The 22,392-nt window shown below is 36.5% G+C and overlaps 1 protein-coding gene across 1 annotated transcript in view; it reads right to left on the minus strand.

The window, feature by feature from the left end:
* The window catches only part of MDN1 (midasin AAA ATPase 1), a 143,766-nt gene that overhangs the window by 89,874 nt on the left and 31,500 nt on the right, over positions 1-22,392 (minus strand). Inside the window, exons 9-20 of the mRNA XM_054569713.1 lie at positions 21,641-21,755; positions 17,807-18,000; positions 17,064-17,145; positions 13,460-13,555; positions 11,344-11,456; positions 10,580-10,728; positions 9,941-10,001; positions 4,099-4,310; positions 3,429-3,532; positions 1,780-1,924; positions 1,221-1,317; positions 159-272 (exon numbers count right to left, since the gene is read on the minus strand). Coding sequence (XP_054425688.1) covers positions 159-272; positions 1,221-1,317; positions 1,780-1,924; positions 3,429-3,532; positions 4,099-4,310; positions 9,941-10,001; positions 10,580-10,728; positions 11,344-11,456; positions 13,460-13,555; positions 17,064-17,145; positions 17,807-18,000; positions 21,641-21,755 — 1,482 coding nt within the window. The remainder of the gene's footprint in view (positions 1-158; positions 273-1,220; positions 1,318-1,779; positions 1,925-3,428; positions 3,533-4,098; positions 4,311-9,940; positions 10,002-10,579; positions 10,729-11,343; positions 11,457-13,459; positions 13,556-17,063; positions 17,146-17,806; positions 18,001-21,640; positions 21,756-22,392) is intronic.

The following is a 22,392-nucleotide window of genomic DNA, read 5'->3' on the forward strand; positions in this document are numbered from 1 at the left end:
GCAGTTCATGAGGTTCCAAATTTAAAATAGAAATCTAAGTAATTAATACTTCCATCAGTTTTCTCCAGTTAGAAGAAAGAAAAAAAAGGAAAAATAATATGAGGCACACATTTTTATGTTTAGAGGAAAGGTTTATAAAGAAACCAAAAAACACCTACTTTATGATTCCTTGCACGGTACTCTTGTTCACACTCAATCCTTTCAGATAATCCACAATAAGAATGTGTAAGTCTTCTTTACTTTCCAATTCTTCTACATAAAGTTCTGTGAACCTGTAAGACAATTATTACATAAAAACAATTTTTAGGAAATTAATATAACTATTCTGACAATAAAAAATGAAAAACAGAAGTTACATAAACTCATTTTAACTGTTTCTAGTTTAATATTAATAGTCTTTCAACTTGTGATACAGACTGACCATAACAAAATAAAAAATAATGCCTATTACCAAAATCTACCATTATTTCTTTGAAATGAAGTTTTCCACTTACAGTCCTTATAAGAAACAGTTACAAAAAATAAGACTCATTTACACTCATTTTCAGGCATTTTTTATCATAAGTACATATAATAAAAAATACATGCAACAAAAAGCCCCCTTATCACGAAAAATAAAATAGTGTCAAAAGAAAATACATAGTGGCAGTTTATAAAATTTTCCTAAGGCGCTTTTATTACTAATACAATTTTAACTAAAACTTAAAAGTCAACAAAAGGTTACCAATAATAAATAAAGTCATTTATCTTTTCCCAAGTGCTACATACATAAAGTACCAATAACTTAAGTACCTTGTTCATGTCAGTCAGTGCTTAATGATGGAAACTGAAATTTAAAAGACCTTTTATAAATAATTAGCCTTATCCAAGAAGATTTTGTTTCTATAGACATTTGTGCTATTATACCGTTAACATCATTATGTGAAGTTTTTCTAATAGTCCCAGGCTATTTGTAGAAGGAAAGATTTTTGTTTTCAACAATATCCATGAGACAGTAAGTGTGATACTAATGACCCAAAGGAAAAATTATCCAATGTTCTAGAATGTTCCACATTCCTACCACTGATAGAGAGTTAAGGAATATAACAAATAAGGAAGATTCTCTATCAGTGATGGAGAAATTTCAAGCACTGTTACAGGGTTTGGTTATGTTAGTATTACTAAACAAATACAGAGAACTTTTAAAAAAAGTGTCCAGTAACCAGGCCATGTCCCCTCACCTGTTTCTAATTCCTGGTGGGAGATTTCTTTTGCCCACATCAGTTGCTGGATTCATACAGGCAAATAAACGAAAGTCAGGATGACGAACCAGTGGTTCTGTTAAGAGAAAACTACAAATTCTCAAGCACTTGTAAAATCAAACAGGACTCCAGGTCAAAAAACTCTGTCTCGGGCTCAGCAAAGTTGGTGTTAGCTGTTCAAACCATCCCTGACATTTCTGAAACCCCATGAAAATCGGTTTTCAGACCTAAATGCACAACTTAATCTTATGCTGCCATTCCATCATCTTTTATAGTATGCTTATTCACTAATTTATGTTTTATTACCTATTCACAAGCATATATTTTTCCAGTTATTGTGCATGTCTATTACCTGCTACCCAAATGCCTTGATAAATGATCATTCCCCATACCTCCTAACAACAGGACTTTCACAGAAAATAAATACCTATGAAATAAATCCAACTGGGCAACCCATGTAACCCACCCAACAGATTATTACTCTAAAGAGGCCAACAGACCTGGCAGCAAGTCAGACCCCAAGGGGATCAAGTCCTACCTGTGTCCCCTCGATCCAGCAACACCAGGGAGCCAGAGGAGCCTTCGAGTAAACCACTGAGACATTCTAATGTTTCTGGAGCAGCCAAATTAATCTCATCCAACAAGATCCACTCTCCTTTCTTTACAGCCTGAGCTAATGTACCCTAGAAGAGGATAAAGAAAAATGGTAAGATCCATTTCAAATAAGGACACACTCACCAAAAAAGTTACACAGCGGGGTCAGAAAATAAGAGGCAAGGCCAAACCTCTCCAAATGGCTGCCACCTGATTTAAGACTAACCTGATTTGAGAGTTAAGACTAAGTTAACATTTTATGTTTAGAAGGATCAAGGGAATATCTTTGAGACTAACAGTAAGATACAATAAACTAGATCATCTCATTATATGGATGGGAGGTAAATGAGATCAATGTATTTAAAGATTTTAATTATTTACTTCTAGAGAAAGGAGAAGGGAGGGTGAAACAGGGAGAAACATCAATGTATGAGAAATATATTGCCTCTCACGTGCCCTCTACTGGGAACGTGGCCTGCAACCCAGGCATGTGCTCTGACTGGGAATCGAACTGGCAACCTTTTAGTTCACAGGCTGACACTCGATCCACTGAGCCACACCAGCCAGGGCTATAACAATGTATTTAGATGTTTAAAGGTGCTCAGATTGTTATCAAAAACACCCAAAATAAATACAGGGTCAAGCTATGAATATATGAGATAAAGGACTAAATCAAAGGTGTATATAGAGGTTGTAATATGTATCCTTTCATAGTTGCTGAAGAACATCAAAATGAATCTTTCCTAGCATCACTGATTTTCTCAGAGTTCTAGTCTAAGAGTAATAAAAATTTTACAGCTGACACATCAAAAAAACTGAACTGTTTTACTATTATTAAACTGCTTTATACTTTTGTTTTCACAATAATCGTGACAAAGAATCTTCTACAAATTTAATTTAAAAAAAGAAAAGAACAAATGTATTATATTCCAGTATAATGCTAAGTCATGAAATAGGTTATAAACTCTACTTTGAGAGCACTTGACATTTTAATTGGCTATTTTAGAAATAATCACAGTAAGATTAAGCACTGATGCCCCAATTTCCCACACCGATGGACATGTGGTTGAGTGACTTTCTCTCATACCAAAACACAATCTCAAGTAACATTCCTACCTCCCTTAGGATGTCGTTTAAAGGGTATCACAGAAACAAATTTTTTAAAAATAAAAATTTTTAATGCTTCGGTCATGAACTTTTAATTAAGCTGATCTTTCCTACAGTGTCATAAGATAGAAAACAGTAGAGCCACCCATGCACTGGAATCAAGCATGGGGCCTAAAGTAAATGGACCCAAACTAGTGCGCTTGCTCTGGCTCTTACACACACGCAGGGCAAGGAAACAATACAGAGTTCACTATCTGTCCTCAATGGCCATCTTTATGAATAATAATGCTCATCAAAACTTTGTAATTTCTGTCAAGAACGTCTTTCAAAGTCTTCCTAAACATGTTATTTCATTAAAAAGTTCAGTCTTGAACAACAAGCACTAAAAATAGCAACATGTAGAGAATATAAAATAGAAGCCTGCATAAAACTTGGATTTTGCATCAAATCAACAGTCTCTTAACTTAAATAACTAAAGCAAAATACCTCTACAAATGCAAACAACAGGGCATTTTCAGTCATTTTCATCTGTTGCTGGGCATGGTCGAGTCTAAGACCAAATGCTTCCCATTTCTCTTTTAGGAGTAACCCTAAGAAAGAATAAAGACAAAACTATAACATATATTTTAAATTATAATATATATAATTTCAACACAAAAACATACAATTAACAAAGCTCTCATAAAAATCAAACATATTAGAAGTATATTTTTTAAAAGTCCAAACACTAAGTGCTGACTACAATACTAGTCAATTCATTCATACACGTATGTATTAATTAACTGACTTATTTTTCACTTTGAAATAAGTATTCTTATTTCCATTTTATAGAAGAGAAAGCACAGAGAAGATAACTAAGCTACCAAAAGCCCCTTGGCTATGGAATCCAGCTTTTTGGACTTAATCTCTTTTTCTAAGGAAATGCTATTAACAACTAAAGTGGTACTTGTACATCAACATACCAACCACTGGTTCTTACAGAAATCATGCCTAGAATCATGGGAGCAGCAATATTTCAAAATTAGTCATCTCTGGCTTAAGTCCTAGACAGGTCCGATTTGTTTTGCTTCATTCTTCCCCCCAAATATTTTTCTTATTCTACTAATTGGGCCCCAGCCACATGCTCTCTCACTAGCTGCCTGGGTCACATTCTTACCAGTTTCGTTCTCTTTTCCATCCTTGTTGATGGCTGACTTGTGCACATGCTGCATTAGTCTGAGGAGATCATGCCACCGTTTCTGCCTGTAACAGGTCTGAATGTGCCCCAAGAACGTGAAGTTTTGCTTCTTGGAAAACGTCTGGGCAAAGAGTTCCTCAAATGCCTCCCTTAAGGGTAGCCAAATAAGCTTATGGTCCACTGGTTTATAACTGAAACAAACAGTAAATGTGATTCACAAACTACTGAAGCTAACAGAACGTGAAAACAATAACTTAGAAAATAGGAATAGACCTAAGATGTCATTTACTCATAATGAGAAATAAACATGAAAATACTTAAAATCTGTTTAGGTTATAAACTATAATGTATTTTCTGCACTGAAGGTGTTTAAAGGGCCTATACTAAAGGTAAAAACTAGCATTACACATAAAAAAAAATTGGAATTCCTAATTGAGCAATGAAAGGCATGTCATTTATTTTACTAATGTTTAAATAAACATCATGTATAAGATTTAATGATAAAACATTTTTTATTAAGATCAACCAAAAATTTTTCAGGATATTTTAGAACAAAAAATACAACATCTGAAATTGATTTACTTAAGCAAATTGAAGTTCATGTCTTCTCAATTGAGAGAGGGAGGGTACTGCTTCCAAAGAGATAAATATTGGTAAAAATAACCTTAGACATTGCAAAGTTCTGTGACCCTCCACAGCTCAACTTTTTATCCCATTGTATTTGAGATTCTCTCTTATTCCTTAGCATTTAATTTCTCTGATTGGGAAGTTAGGAAATTCATTTAAATTCAATTTTAACTTAACAGCCAGGAGTGAGAGGAACTTAATAATGAAAAGAGTCAAGAAACACTGCTCAAGCTAAAAAATAAGTTGCCCAAGGGACACTAATTGCTTCTGGAAAATCAATCTCAAGTATACAATTTTGTGTAGCCTAAGAAAAAATACTATAATTCAAGGGTGATGATATAAATTTTATTTCCAAGAAAAATAATTTGAGAACTGAAACAATACCAAAATATGTTTCAGAACAGTCAAACACATTAGAGCACGCATAGATACTATTTACTCATCAGCCTGTAAGGGAGAAACAATGATACTGAGAATCTATATCAAAGAGTCTGATTCCAGAAAGAAAAAGTATGGGAACTTCAAACTCATTTTTACTTCCCAATAAGCACCAATCATTAGTAAAGGCATTTCTTTACTCAATGTAGTCAACAAAAATTTACTCAGTACCTGTCATGTGTTAGGCACTGAGTAAACACCACCCACAAGGTCCTGCACGTCTGGAGCTTATGACCTAAATAAAACGGTGGGATTGGAGCTCAGCAGCAGAGCTAAAGGAAGGATATTATGTCAGAGAAATGCCAGCCAGATTGTGAAGGGCTTTCTTTACAGGCCAAAATAAAGCCTTTCTATTATATTGTAAATGGCTAAAAAGTGTGTGGGGTTGGGGGTGAGTATTTGAGGAAGAGACTGATGTGAAGTGATCTACATTTAAAAGGATCATTGTAACTACTAAATAAAGACAAGCTGCAAGGAGGTTAGAAGTGGAAGCAAAGGTGACAGATCCATGTTCTGGACAAGGCAAAAGAAGATGAACTAGAAGGACAACAGAAGTGGTAAGAAGTTAAAATATACGTTATTTAAATAAAATTGTTTGTCTTCAAGATGACGGTATTAAACCAGATTCAAAACTAAGTGAGGGAGAATAATAATAGAGAACACAGATGTTCAAGGTAGATGGTCTGGGTTCAAAGCATGGACAAGCCATTACCCTGAACAAGGTACTCATCCTCTGTGTTCCTCAGTTCTCTCATGTATAATAAAGTGTAGATAATTAACAGTCTGTGCCACTTGGTTGTAAAGAAGGCCAGATGGGTTAACACAAATAAAAGATTACATTTAGTGCCTGGCACATGAATGAGACATATCAGTTAGCTCTATAAAAACATTTTTTCTACAGAATTATAATCATAACAATTTTTAATTGGCTCAGTCTGTTGAATTCATGAATGAAAGAAGAGGCTTAAAATTTCAAATTAGACTGAGTTCCAGAGGAGAAAAGTCCATTCATTTAAAGCTCAGCATAGTGGCTGAAACAATATATATTTCAAGTAATTAAAATGATCAAACATACATACATTTCACAAAAGAAAACATAAAAAACAAAATGAACTATGACACAAATCTCAATGGGAACCAACCTGACATGTGGGATAACTGGCAACTCAAACTATGAAGCATTATAGAGCACAGTTTCCCAAGTATCTCCTGCAGAGAAAAGAGGCCTCAAGAAGAGCAACCTAAAAGGGAGGGGGCAGGAGTCCTAGGATACCTAGCCCCCATGGAAAGTAACTCAAGTTCTCCTGGGATGACCAAAAAGTTTGTTTGGTTTTTTCCATAATATACCTCTAATAGCGCTTAGTTGTCTTTAACTTCATTCGAAATAATTTTGTTAGATTGTACAGTGATAGCTGTCATATTAAGCGTGCATTTAAAAAACACTAATCAAAATTGGTGAATTTTTGTGTAGCCATTTTAATATTGAAGATGAAAGGAAATACGTAATATTTTTGGCATATTATGTTTTATGATTTCAGAAAAGGTAAAAACACAACTGAAACGCAAAAAAAAAGGTTTGTGCAGTTTATGGAGAGGCGCTGTGACGGATTAAATGTGTCAAAAGTGGTCTGCAAAGTTTCATGCTGGAGATTTCTCACTGGACAATGTTCTACATTTTGTTGGGTAGACAGACAAGCTGAAGTGGACAGCAACCAAACTGGACATTAATTGAGAACAATCAACATTATACCACATGGGTGACAGCTGATACACTAAAAATACCCAAATCAATAAAGGTATTGGTGAAAATGAAAAATGTGTCATTATTTTACAGGAAAAAAAAAAAAAAAGTAACGAACTTTTTGGCCAACCCAATACGTGTTACAAACACAGAGACTGCATGCAGGAATTCATCTGAAAATGTTTCAAAGGAAAATGACTCTCCAAAATTATAATATGTGAAAGAACATGAAGTGTAAAAGCAACAAAAAAGAGTATATGCTGAGTAACTGAAATGATGAACACTTCTCTGAACTTCAGGATCAGGATTCCCAAATTGTGAGCATGAACTTTTTTTGCCCTGCTCCCCTGTGCAATTTCTCTTATGGATCTTCCCGTCGGTGGGGAGGAGGAGATGGAGGACAGGGGCTGGCAATTTTTTTTCTAGGAGATCTTAAATTTTCCTCCCATTTTTTCCTTTCCTTTACTGTCAAATTCTCCAAAGGCCCCTTCCCTTTCGCTATACCTCTCTTCCTCACAGGCTGTCCCTCCCAATGGTCTTTCTTACAGTCAGTGCTGTGAAGCTGCTCTGTATTTTGCCACTTTGTGCTAGACTCTCTCTTTCTGGAATGGTATTATCTGCTTCTTCTAAGCCCTCTGTGTCCTCCACACTTTGTCAGAGAGTCACGTAAGTTCTCCCCACCCTCAACTCTACTGAAATTCGGTTTAGTTCCCTACTCACAAGTAAACTGAAGGTCTTTGTGCTGCCTACCAGAAACTCACTTCATATATAATGACAAAATGAGTTAAAAATTAAATGAAGGGAAAAAATATATCACATTAACAATAATCAAAAAACAAAGGGCAGTATACAACAAAGAGCAAAGGCAATCTGTAGTAACACAGTTTAAGTTTAATGTTTTTTTATAAAGTATTTTTAGCCTTAATAATTTTTTAAAAACCAATCTAAAAGATGCAGATTTGCAAATCAAACTTATAGACCTAATGGTCTACAAATTTCTTCTATTATTTCTTACCAGAGTATTTGATACATGCAAAATATGTCTAACGTAAGTTATAAAACATAATAAATCAGATAAAACTAACCATACACCCCAAGAATAGGAAGGGCTACATCCCTTCTCTATTCTATCTCCCTGCCTATTTCTGAATTTTGTTTTCCACTACCTGCTTTTAAAAATAATTCTTTTGTCTTCCTATCTCATATACAAGGATTCTTAAGCAAGGGAGTCATCTATCTATATATCACAATGTATTATATATTAAAATGATTTGATTTACATCACTTTCCATTCATACAAAAGTACAGAAAACATTGCATTATTTCCAACCACACAAAAATTGAAGTGTGTGTTTTAAGTTTTCCTTTGATAGCTGATGTTAACCTAATAACAAGGAAAAGGAAAAATGGATACATATTCCTTTTACCAAGTTGGCACCAAAACAAAATTGCAGTTAATCACATTGATTCCAACCTTTTTTTGTATTATCAATTAATGGCATCAGGACACAAATGGGTTCCTGTGTACTTGCTCTATTTAAAACTACATGCAAACACCCTGCCTGGTGTGGCTCAGAGGACTGAGTGCTGGTCTGTGAGGATCGCCAGTTTGATTCCCAGTCTAGGGCACATGCCAGGGTTGCAGGCAAGGTCCCCAGGAGGGGGCGCACGAGAGGCAACCCCGCACTGATGTTTCTCTCTCCCTCCCGTCCCCTCTCTAAAAATAAATAAAACATTTTTTAAAAAAAGGTGACTATCTATAACAGGTTTTAAAAATAAATAAATAAAACTACTTGCAATGGCTCAGACAACACCACAAATTTTTAAAAGAGGCAGCCCCAGTCCATGCTCAATTGCTATGAGATTAATACCATTTGTGTCAGAAATACTTAACAGTAGGATATTAATGAAAAAATACACAGATATAGAATAGAAATAACATAGTATGATAGACATGCCTAGTTAAATAACAAATTCTATACACTAGTAAGAGCAGGATGCCAAGTATCTCAATGAAGGAATGGGGGAATTTAAGTGTCAATTAACTAAACAGAAGTAAAATAAAAACAAAGTAGAAAGATCACTGGGGAAAAATAAAGTAGAATTAGAGTTAGAGAGATAAGCCTCAGCTAATTAATTTTAAGAGAATACAAATTTAAAAGCTTTAATTAAGTACAAAATTAGTGATATGTATAGAGCCAAAAACAAACAATGGGTTGGGAGGGTAAGCAAAGGAAAAGCACCAATGAAAGCAGGGCTCCAAAATATTGATAGTACTCTGCCCAGAGCAATGAGGGATGAGACAAAGGGTGAAAATAAAAATATTGCTACAGCATAATGTGGTCCTCAAAAAGAGATAAAAGAAAAGGTTTAAAGGAGATGCCATAAAGAGCAAAAAGGACAATAAATTCTGTTATTTCATGTCTTTAAGGATTTTTAATGCAATTATTTAAGAGTTAGTAGGACAGATCCTAATGTTGCTCAACACAAGGTATGCCAATAGTATCCATCAGCATTACAGACTTCAGACCAAATTAAAATTGTTTGTGAAACTAACATATTCAAAAACACCAACAGGAAAGAGTGCATTTTAATGACCACAGTGGAGTCTCATGGGCAACATTTAATCAAGCAGAGTGCTACTTAATGTTTCAAAGAAAATCTATCTGCAGGAGAATATAGCTAGAAGATAGTGGACTCCAGAGCATACGTTTTAGACAAGGTACTGCACGCACAAATACTAGTTGATTACATATTTATCTTTTTTCTCTCCCCCTTTCAGCATGATCTTTGAAAGCCAGAACCTCAAATGTTCTTTAACATGAAGAGAAACATTGATACACACAAAAGGTCCTCGATAAAAGTCCAATAAATATCCTTCTGGGTTGGGGGTGGGGATGCAAGACTTTGAACATTTTTCCAAGTCTAGTTTTGGGGGTTTGTAAGAGAAGAGTATTTCCAATCTCAAGCAGTGAACATAAAATAACAAGAAAAAAATTCTGAGGCCTCACTTACCCTCCAAGCAAGTCTGCAGTGTCACTCTGTTGATTCATATTAACAACTCTCAAACGGTGGCCTTTAAAAAGGAAAGGTCAAAAGGTCATTCCAAAAATTTAGAAACTGGTAAAATCCAATGTGATCCTTAAGAATGTATGGACATGGGCACAGGGCAAATCTTTAAATGTGCTTTTCCTCTGATCTTATTTTACTTTTCAGATTCAAAAATTTCACCTAACCCAGAAAGATATGTATAACATGATTCACTATGTATTACTGCTCTCGAATCAGATAACTGAAAACAACAAAAACCCTTCAGTAAGTCATGTCTATAAATTAGAATGAAATAAATGTCCAGTGTGAAATATTATTTAGCCATTAGAATAGAAATGAGGCAGTTGCTTTTAAAGATGTCCAATTTGCTTAACTAAATGCAATACACACAGCATAGTCCTATTTGCTTCAAAAACAAAATCAAATCTGTATGTACATGTATTGCAGACCATAGAGCAGAACTAAAAATAGTTAATGCCAATCCATTAACAGTGGTTATTTCTAGGAAAAGTGGATTAGTAGCACTTTACTTTAAACTCCAGTATTTTCAGGCAGTCAATGTGAAATGTTTCTTTTCTGGGATTCTTTCCCCCTAGGAGTTACCTGTAATGTGAGCCAAGTACTGTACAGTAGAGGTTTTACCAGTCCCAGTCTCTCCCACCAGCAATACGGGCTCTCCTTTGCTAACGCACACCGCAAGCTGTTCAATAAGAACAGAGGAAGGCCTCGTAGCAGCAAAAGTGAACTTCTCCCTGGGAGGGGGAAAGAAAGGATGCAGTTAAGGCAAAGGCTACAGCTTCTCTTCGTGCTGCTTTGAGGAACCAGATTTTCTAGATTCAACAAACAAGAGTGAGAAGACAACTCAGAGTAACTGTCTTTATGCTACAGCAGATATCCTTACGTCATAAAATGCAGACCTCATTCATTCTACACACACTGAGTACACACCTGGTACTTCAGCCTCTGGTAACTCAAAATATCAATGAAATAAGACATTACCTATTCTAGCTACATCACCTTGAGCAAATTAATTAACCTCACTTAGCCTCAGTTTCCTCACCTGTAAAAGGCAGGGGGGACTAATGAGGGAAAATGGGAACAACTGTAATTGAACCAACAATTTTTTTTTAAAACCAAAAAATTAAAATTTGGATAGTAATAGTTACTAATTGTAATGGGTTGAATAGCCTTCCCCCCAAATTTATCTAGTTTCATAGAATATACTCTAGGAAAACACAGCTCCATACCATCACATGCACTGAAGAGATCACATTCAGATACATGTTTAGCTCAAAGGTGCTGGACTAGGCCCACCATCGAGTTCCTTAAAACTCTACATTTTCATATTAGTAAGCAACCCTATTTACCTCTGTATGTGAACAGCCTCACTCTGTTTCCGTAGAAGCCGCACGCGACCCACTTGCACATCTAGCTCATTGATCACAATTTCTGGTTTATAGAGTTGACAGAAGAATTCAGCCTATGGGAAGGGACAGATTTTATCTGAGTAACACTGTGTATACTATTCAAACATTTCCTCATCCATTAGGCTTACTCTGACTCTCTAATTAGCCCTTTATTATGAGCACTTTGTACTAACTTCAAAGATGCGCAAATAATAACTTTGTATTTTAATTTTCCAAATTTCTGATGTTTTTAAAAATACTGGTTATCAATGCTTCCCTGTAATAGTACTTTGTATTCATGCAAATAAGCCTATTTAGAGATTTGCCTAAATCTAAAATAAAAACACTGCCATGCCCCAGGAGAGTGAACAGAAACTCTCCTCCTAAAAGATAAGGAAAAAAATCAAAAGTAATTTTTCTTCTGCTATTCCTCCTTCTAGTTTAAGTTTCTAACATAGCCTGGCAGGGTAGCTCAGTTGGTTAGAGTGTTGGCCCAATGCACCAAGGTTGCGGGTTCAATCCCTGGTCAGGACACAAACAAGAATCAACCAACAAATGCATCAGTAAGTGGAACACCAAGTCGATATTCCTCCCTCTTTCTCTCTCTCAAATCAATAAAAATAAATTTTTTTAAAAAATCAACTTCTAACACAATGTAGGAAACAGTGACTTGAATAAACCATGGTATATCTAACTACAGCCAAAGCAGAAAGAGAAGCTATGATAGACGCTCCAGGACATCTACCCAGCTGCCTTCTCTTTCTCACACTTGCTGTTAATCCAAAGAACCCAGATTTTGATCAGGTAGGATGAAAGGGGCAAAGTATTCAGGGAAGGTGAACCCCTCTTCAACCAAAAGGAATGAATACTGCTCAATCAAAGCCGGTGGTGGTAGTTTCATTTCTCTTGCCTACTTTAATTTTATTTTTTAATCCCCTTTATGTAGGTGTTCTGTCTTGCAGCCAAAACCAGCCCAATCATTTCAGCAGCCTAAGGAATAGCTCCTATTTCAGTTCCTGACACAAGGCACTTTGAATCATTTATTTGGGAATGCCAGATATCTGCCTCAAGATGGCCCCAGACACTTGTGCAGTTACCAACACTACTGCTAAAATGCTCTCTCCTCCAAATATAAGTATTTTGATATAAAATAAGAATGGTAAAATATTAACAATGTCAATAATGAACTTAAGTAGTGTGTGTACAGATGTTCATTGATACTATTCTTTTCAACTTTTCTGATGTTTGAAGATATTAACTTAAAAAAACTGAGGCCCTGGCTGGTGTGGCTCAGTGGACTGAGTGCCAGCCTATGAACCAAAAGATTGCCTGTTCGATTCTCAATGGGGGCACATGTCAGGGTTGAGGGCCAGGTCCCCATTTGGGGGCATGCAAGAGGCAATCAATCAATATATTTCTCCTCTCTCCCTCTTTTCCCCCATCTCTAAAAGTAAATAAATAAAATCTTTAAAAAAAAATTTTTTTTAAATAAAAAGCTGGGAAAAAATCTGCCCTAGCCAGTGTGGCTCCATTGGTTGGGCATCATACTGCCAACTGAAAAGTCGCTGGTTTGATTCTTGGTCAGGGCACATGCCTGGGTTGCAGACCAGATCCCTAGCTGGTAGCATGTGAGAGGGAACTGGTCAATGTTTCTCTCACACATCGATGTTTCACTCCCTCTCTCTCCCTCCCTTCCCTCTTCTCTAAAAGTAAATTTTAAAATCTTTTTGAAAAAAAAGCCTGGAAAAAATCTACTTGTGCATAAAACTATAAAGGTGTTACTAAGGCACAGTTCCAGTCCTAAGTCCATAACCTAAAGAATAACATACTAGCAGTAAAGTCTAAAGCATACATGTGATACAGGACACCAGGAAGCTCACTTTAAGAATGTAGAACACATGGAAAACTACTCATCTAGATGTGGTGAGAGCTTTAGGGCCACGAGACGCAACGAGGAAACTACCAACTTTGACAGAGGTGGCAGTTACTGCAAAAATTGTTCACAGTAAGGACCATAGACCAGCAAGTAAGCTAAAAATTCCAGCTTGCTTTCAACAGGGAAAGAAAAATAGCATACCTTTTTCTTGGAAATGTTCAATTTGCTTCCAATGACTTCTGCCATTTTAAGTTTGCTTGTATGCTTGGAAAGCATTGCTGTGAAACAGTCCAGAGCCTATTAAAATAAGCAAGGTAAACACTGAACAATTTGTAAAGTAATTCATTAATAACAAAGAGTCACTTCCCTGGCCACAGGAGAGAGAAACATAAAATTCAGCAAGAACATGTCTACAAGCCTAAGAGTACAAATAATGTACCAACCCTAGACTCAAGGACCTTGCCATAACAGAGGTAGGACATAAATGTGAAGGCTTTACTACCAATACACTGGTTAATTAGGGAAAACAAAACAAAAATCCCTTAATTCAGGGAAAAATAGCAGTAAGTGTTAATCACCAGGTATACGGTCTGTGGGGGAACTGACTCTTAGGAAGTGGAAGTAACACCAAAACATTACTTTCTAGCTATAAAGGGCAACGCCTGCTGTGCCATAAAGGGATCACATTGTCCTTATTCTAAGTGAGTACTCAAGCATAGCACCTATTGACAGGCCAACTAGGTATGTGTCCTCTGATGTAATAAAATATAAAGTACATATCTCAACCAAAAATGGCTTCTACCCTCAAAAAGTTGAATTTAAATACCTCAAGCATTTTGTTAAACTTCCATTTATAGGAAAGACAACAGATAAAATGACAAGGGAAAGGACACCATCAGTGCGGCAAAACAAAGACTATATAGCAGGTCCTCAAGTAATATCATTTTGTTTGACATCGTTTCATTATGATGTTGAGATGAGAAAAAAAGAATCAATTTCAGCTGGAGCCACTGTCTGTGCTCTGTGCACATTCTCCCCGTGTCTGTGTGGTTCTTCTCTGGGTACTGCAGCTTTTTCTCCCACTCCCAAAGATGTGCATTTTAGTAAACTGTCCCAGTCTGAGTCAGTGTGGGTCATGTGTGAGTGCACCCTCTCATGGAAGGGTGTCCCGTCCAGCGCTAGGTCCCTCCTTGCACACTGAGCTGCTGGGAGAAGCCACCCGTGACCCTGAACTGGAGTGAGTTGGAAAATCATCTTCTTATCTGCTTTTATTAATCTTTCTTAAATAAATATATAGCTCACATTTATTTCGATGTTTACTATTAGAAATATTTGATGTCTTTATTTAGAAGTTTGTGACCAGGAATATGCCATAGGAATTTAACTCTTGTTTATATCAATTAGTCTATGGTAAATTGGTTTCATTATATGTTGCTGCAGTTTCCAAAAACCTATAAACAACATTAAGTGAGGACTTAAGTGTACTTGGTTCTGCCACCACCAAGTATATTATACTGTATCAATAAACTTCACACAAGCATTTAAAAAAGAAAGAGAATTTATTTGATCTTTGTCCCTAATTCCTAGCACAAAGCTTCAAAAACCCTTGGAATTACCAGGAGTAAGGAGTGTCCTTTGTCATTCCTAGAGCCTCTCTGCACAATACCTGAGTTTACTATGCTAAACAAGCTGACTCCAAATGGGCCACTGGATAGCTTAAGGGTTGGGCTGACCAGGTCAGAAAAACCTAGGTCTGACTGGAGAGTTGAAACTTTTAGCTAAACCCCCAACACCTTTGGGGAGGAGAGAGGGACTGGGGACTGAGTTCACACATGGCCAATGACATAAGACCCCAGTAAAATACTGGACATCCAAAGCCTGAAGAGCTTCCTGGTTAGTGGTCACAGTGATGTAACAGAAGCTCCTCTGACTGAGACCCGTAAGACTTTGCCCTCTGCATCTCTTCTGACTGTTCCACAGTTAAACCTTTCATATTAAAACTGTAACCTGTACCATACTGTGCTTTCAATGGGTTCTAAAGTCAATTATTGCACCTGAGTTGGTCGTGGGAACCCCTGAACTTATAGCTAGGCTGCAATTGTGTGTGCCCCACAAGACTTGCAGCTGGAGTCTGAAGTGGGAGCAGTCTTGTGGAGGACCAAGCCCCTGAACTTATCCTGTGGGGTCTACACTAACTCCAGGTAGTTGTATCAGAATTGGACTGAATCACAAAACCCCAGTTGATGTTAGAACAATGAAGTACCAAGATAAAGTCAGAAGGTGGGACATTCTGCAAAACGACTGGCCTGATGTCTTAAACATGGTAATGTCCTTAAATGGAGGATTCAGATACAGTAAGAGTTAAGCCTATACATGAAGAAAAAGATCTGGAATATATACCAAACTCTTAATAACGCTGGGGAATCCCTGGATAGGAGAATATATTTTTATCATTTTGCTTTCCTTATTTCCTCTTTTCAAAATACATAGTACTGACTCGTGCTACATTCAACATGAATTAACTGAGAGAATATACTGAATTAAAAAAGCCAGAAACAAAAAGGTCACATATTGTACAATTTCACTTATATGAAATGTTTGGAATCAGCAAATCTATAGACAGAAAGTAGACAGTGGTTGGCAGGGGTTATAAAAGGGGAAAATGGAGATGATGGCTAATGAGTACAAGGTTTCTTTTTGGAGTAATGTAATTGTTCTAAAGTTAGATAAGCGGTGACAGCCATCACCACTAGCATAATTCTATGAACATACTGAAAAATACTGAACTGCACACTTTAAAAGTAAATTTTACATTAAATGAATTATGTATGAATAAAGTGGTTTTACACACAAACACAATGCCATCCTAAAATAGAAACTAAAAATAAGAGGACTCCTACCGATGCTACAATTTTATTTTAAAAGTACAAAACAAGGTTACCTGTAAGAAACATAACAAATGTAGGAGAATGGGAAGAATGCGCTGGAGAAAAGGAAGAGGTTTAAAGACTGGCACACCGCACGCCAGGGCTCAGCTGAGCTGCCAGGGCTCAGCTGAGCTTACGTATGCACTCCAAATGAGGTCTCTTTCTACTCCAAGTAACTTGACCAAACACAAAGAAACACCGCAAACCAAACTGGGTCCCTATACTCTCTCCTCAGTCCCAACTGACAGAAACCAGAACACTTTATAGTCAAAATGGGCCAATGTTTTAAGAGCACATAGATCTTCAGGCAGTATCACTTTTATTCTTAAGCAGGAGGGAACAAATCTGTGTTCTTATTAAATATGGCTGAGCTGTAATTCAATAGGGCTTCCTTCCCACACAACAGTTTTTCCCAAGCCCAGCATACAAGGTTACACTTTGCAACCCCCACATAAATTTCTCTGGGCTAAAATTAAAAGGCTCTACTGAGGCAAGTGGAGAAATATAAATCTATCACACAGACTAAGAAGTTATATGTAAGAATAAATATTAAACATCCTAGAAACACTTTGTATTTTATAACATTATCATCACCTGGGAGATTTTTTTTCATTTTACCTTTAATTTCAGTATATATTTTATTCTATCTCAAACTATTCTTATTTGCATTAAGTAGCAACCTGTTTCAAAAGCCACAAAACATTTATTATGCCCAATTAGTTTTAAGGCAACATTAGTTCAATTGTAAGTAGCTAAGGATAATAAACAATGCCTACACAAAAGAAAAACTCTGGCAGCAGTCGAGAGACAAAAAATAACAGTGGAAATCAGCAGCCTGATAGAACACAGAGAAAACAAGCAAGAAGACTGTATCTTACCTCTTGAAAAATATTTAATGATGCTGATGAAGACAGACTATCAAAGCTATGGGCAATCCTATTACACCAATTCAGGAGATCCCTTAAAGAAAAAGAAAACAAAGTCAAGAAATAGTAAGACCATAGGCTAAAGACAGCAAAGGCATCAGTTTATTTGGTACACTTAAATCTGGGCACACCTGACAACGAAATCTCTCCTGTTTTCGGGCAATGAGAAGATAAACAGCGTCACAGGAAAGAATACGTGAGTGGTCCCAGTTCCTACCCCTACCAGGAAGTGACGTATCACTCATTCCTTCCCCATCCATGCCAGACAGGGTAGCCGAGGAGGGGGAGCAAATCTCAGGGCAAACTGAGGAAGTTGCTCATTTCTAATTTTCAATTCTCAAAGGGCAAATCAACCATGGAATAGAGAGAGAAGAGGCACAGAACTCACCATATACAGCAAAATCCAAGGGTCTTATTTAAGACCACAAGTGTCACAAAATAATAACCAGTGAAAAAACTGTAACTATTCCCAACTTTGCCTTTAAAAGTGATTCTTTTCAAAGCAAAAATAATGTTGCCTTTACAAGTCTTCCTAATCAGTTACTATAGACCTGGAAAAGGGATCTGACACCATGAACCTGCCCAGAATTCTAATTTCAAACCTGACTTCTTATAAGCATTTAGTTCTAGCTGGTAAGAACTTTTGAGAGAAGCAGTTTCTAAAATATCAACTCAAAAAGTGTTTAGTCCAGTACCGTAGAGACAATTCCCTTCCTTCAAGGCTTAGTCCTTTGTTTTCTCTCCTGGCTTCTGAAACTTCCTGAGGTGCCTGTTCAAATCCAATAGAACTATCATTCCCGGAGTGATGTTTCTCTCCAGTAAGCTGGATGTAAATGTCAAGCAGGTGGTCAGCTGCTGCCAAGAGGCTGGGATATCTGTTCTCAAGAACCTGGCAAAGGGAGGGAAAAAACCAAGAAAATTCAGCAGCGAAGTGATTTTTAAAAGCACATGTAAACTGTTCCTGACACTAGTCAACCAAAAAAAAATGTATCTCTATGAAATTTGTCACCTTTACCAAGTATAAGAACTTCCACCCTTACCCTCTCCCTTCCCCTTCAAAGACCCTGAATTTTTTCCTACCCAGAACTCAGTTATCCAGCTATTCCATCATCTCTAACAGCTTAGAATGTAGCAGCCAGATGGAAAAAAGGTCTCTCCAAGCAACCCATACATCCAAGTCCCAGGAATCACTCACTAGAGAGTCCTGAAAGTACTATTAACTGATTGTAAATACAATTCTACTGGAGTTCATTGTGCCAGTTTTCAGCCAAACGCAAATTGGAAACAGTCAACTGGAAAAAATAACCTTTTAAAACAAACCACAGTAAAAGGATCTAGTGTCAAGTACTGATAAAAAGCAGCTGATCTTTCAAAAGCAGACAATAAAAGCTAAAAAGCAAAGATCTCATCCTATTCACTTCAGTAACTATTGAGAATTTTTTGCAGTATAATACATGGTGCTCATAATATTGATTCCACAGTTTTATGTTATAAAATTTTTTAATCAAATCTACTAGAGAAGAGAAATATGTACATATTAGAAATATTACCATCCATTTAATTTAGCTTTAGAAAAGAAGGATACTGTGACTCCTTCTTTGTATATGAAATAATCCACATATTTTAAATATATTAAATCATCTCAAACTGTAGATCTCATAGATTTTATTTCTTCGTACCTTGTTATACTAGAGGATTTTACAAAAAATATTGCTAAAAACATACTTCAGATGGATTAAAATTAAATAAGGGCAGAAGAGAAAGAATAAAATCAACAAATGCAATTTAATGGTTACACATGTGGATCTTTCAAATACAAAACATACATTTTTGTGCGGAAGGGAACACCTCTAAAATTGGTCATGTATTTATGACCTTATTGCCACAAAACATCCCTAAAATAGAAAGTTCTCTGGTGCCCCTTTTAAAATTAATCCCCTTCCCCCTGAAAATTACTTATCTGATTCCAATCCCTATGGTTTTGTTTTAAGTCTGTCATTTCTATGGAATCATATAGGATGTAGTGTGTAGTTCAGGTTCCTTAGTGTTTTTGAGATTAATCTAGACATTACTGCATGTATCAGCAGTTCATTCCTTTCTACTGCTGAGTAGTAATTTCATTATATAATTATGTATATGATCAGGGTAAAAAAAGCTACTTTTACTTAGGGTGGAAAAAAAAACTTAGCCCTGGCTGGTGTGGCTCAGTGTACTGAATGCCGGCCTGTGAACCAAAAGGTTGCCAGTTCGATTTCCAATCTGGGCACATATCTGGGTTGCCAGCCAGGTCCCCAGCAAGGAGTATATGAGAGGCAACCACACATCGATGTTCCTCTCCCTTTTTTTCTCCCTCCTTTCCCTTCTGTCTAAAAATAAATAAATAAAATCTTTAAAAAAAAAACAAAAAAATCTTAGTGAAATTTAACACTTCAGTAAAAACTCGGCTACCAGTCATTTTCTATCTTAACCAAAAAATATCTTATCGTAGACATAAAATAAAAAATTTTAAACATAGTATCATTTAATAAACTAACTGACATGATATGGCTCTATTATCAAATGATATGCATTTTGGAGATTCATTCCTTTGGGTAAGCATTTATCAAGCACCAACTTTGTATTTGTTCCAGGGAAAAGGAAATAAGGCAAATAAGGAATGGAGCCCACCCTTAAGAAACTCCATCTGGCATAAGCAAATCAAGCTTGCAGCACAAAGATCAGCCCTGCTTGGGGGGCCCAGGAAGGTTTCATGGAGAAGATGCACCTTGCAGAGGTCACCAGTGGTTGTGACTTGGCACCTCCAGCAGAGAAAGTAGGCCATCTAAGGCACCAACAATTAAGTAGCTGGCACATGCAAGACGTATGGGGGAGACAAGGTTTGAGAAGCTGCCAGGGGTGAATTCCTGGTACACATTCGATATGAGACAAGCGCTACGTAAATAACTCATTTTTAAAGTATAATTTGATATTTCAGCAAGAAAATAAAATCTTTCCATGCACAGGATCACTGGGGTTGGTAGCAGCAGAAATGCAGTTCCTTGTGTACCCTTATGAGGTCAGCATAGATTATTTTATTTCCTAAGTAATACACACAAGGGTTTACCACCAGCCATTTATTCAGGAGAGGGTTACTAGGATTTATTATCAAGTCCAGAAGCTTAAAAGTAACAAGTGAGCATCTCAAAATCAACTATCTATATACGACATGGGTCATTTAAGTGAAAAGGTGACTGTTCCTGTTGCACTTCCTGTGAGCAGAATGCCTCACTGCTTTGCATGACAGGAACAAAAAGCTAACTTCTGGTTTGAACTTAATGCACAAAATACAAAAACTAAGAAAAGAGTAGCTGTCAAATGTTCTCATTCTTTTAATACCCAATAAATCATAGCTAACTGTGAACTCTGGGCCTCTCCTTTAAAGAACAGACTGGTATTTAAATCTGAAAATTAAACATTTAAGTGTCTACAATTACAAAAGAAAGAGCTGCACTTTGACAGAGCCATACAAAAAATGTTTACAAAGTGCCTGGCACTGAGTGCATGGTGGCGACACCAAGTTGCTGGAGGAGCTTATAGGCGAGGGCAATAACACTGGGAAATAAGGGCCTATCAGACACAGAAGTACACAACTGGGAACTAGAGTAAGATGAGGAGCTCTCAAGTGCAAAACAGGCTATAGTTATAAAATTACGCTGGCAGGCAAGGCTTCTTTGAAATTACATGAGCAAGCTTTTTCCAGTTTTTCTTTGTCAACTAGATACACTGAAAACCCTGCTAATAAACACCTAAAATACTAGATAAAATATTTGGTAAGACTGTCTTGTGTCACTTATCTAAAAACTTACAGTAAGAAACAGCAAAGCACCCCTCCTCCAATGCCTAAATAACCACTGACAGTGCTTTATTTGCCACTCTCCAAGATAAAGCATTGGAGAATGCAAAGCTTTCCAAGAGAGGAGGGAGATACAAGGGGAGGTGAGGGGTTAGCAGAGAAAAGTGAAGTACCTCTTAATGACTGAGGATAACCAGTGATACTACGAAGTGAATCAATGTATACAATCTATAAAATAACTAATCTTGATTTTCATTAATATCCAGGTCAAAATGTACATTAAGGTGTTAAGTGTAAAAGATTTCAAGTTACAAATCAACTTCATAGAAAGATCCTTTGGGGGTAATGGGGACAATAAATATGGTCTGAGAATTAAATCTTACCAAGGAATTACTATTTGCATTGAGTATAGTAATGTTATTGTGGTAATATATGAAAATGCCCTTAAATTTTTAGAGATACATGAAAGTATTTGGAGATAAAATGTTATGGGGTTTGCTTTCAAATATATTAGTAAATAAAAAATAGTAGATGAAGTTAATACACTAAAATGTCAGCATACTAACTGTTAGCACATTAGGTTAATGAGTATTTTGAGGATTCATTGTATTACTTCCTCTACTTATATTTACATCTACAACTTGTAATAATGAAAAGCAAAAAAGAAAAGCATCAATACTTTTTAATAAACACATACCTCACTCAGTTCTGTCTTATCCATGTTATCCAGATGAATTTTGGTCCAATATTTGTCTAGCAGAGTAGCATGACTATTTAGTGGTCGATACCAATTTCCTCCACAGCTCAAGAGTCTATGTATTAAAATTAAAAAAAATAAAGTCATACAAAACTCCCGATTTTAATCTTGAATTATGGCCTGGTTATCTCCTGCTAGATAGACACTATCTCACATATGAATAAAATTCACATCCCTTCTGGTACTAGATACCACTGTGTTAGGCTTCTACGCCAAAAAACAAATGAAAGGTTGTCATTGACTCAGGTTTGAATCTTTTTTAATGGGTAGTAGAGCTTTAATCAAGTGATTTTTCAAGCCACTGTAAATGATTCTATTAGGAGTTTTGATCTCAACAACACGTTTCTCTTAAGACATAACTTCAGGAAAGAGAAAGGCCTACAGCATTAAAGTCCACTGCTTATTACCAAAAGCTACACACCCAGAATTATTAAAAATTTCTGGAGAAGGAATATTCATGAGACATATACTCTGGGCAAGCCACAAACTTACACCAAAGCCATTTGATTTAATCCTCAGAACTGTTCTGAGAGGACTGTGCTCTTCTTTTTACCTCCTTGGCTCACTCAACTACAACCACAAATGGCAGAGCTGAGAACTGAATTCAAGTCTGTCTGACATCTTTCTATGACGTTTCAGGACTTTCTGGGAAATGTACCTAGCACGAAAGAACTTTACTATCTCTGTAAATA

This window comes from Pteronotus mesoamericanus, unplaced genomic scaffold (assembly GCF_021234165.1).
Source record: "Pteronotus mesoamericanus isolate MK-2021 breed Mesoamerican mustached bat unplaced genomic scaffold, CSHL_Meso_final contig_20, whole genome shotgun sequence".
In the NCBI taxonomy this organism is placed as follows: domain Eukaryota; kingdom Metazoa; phylum Chordata; class Mammalia; order Chiroptera; family Mormoopidae; genus Pteronotus; species Pteronotus mesoamericanus.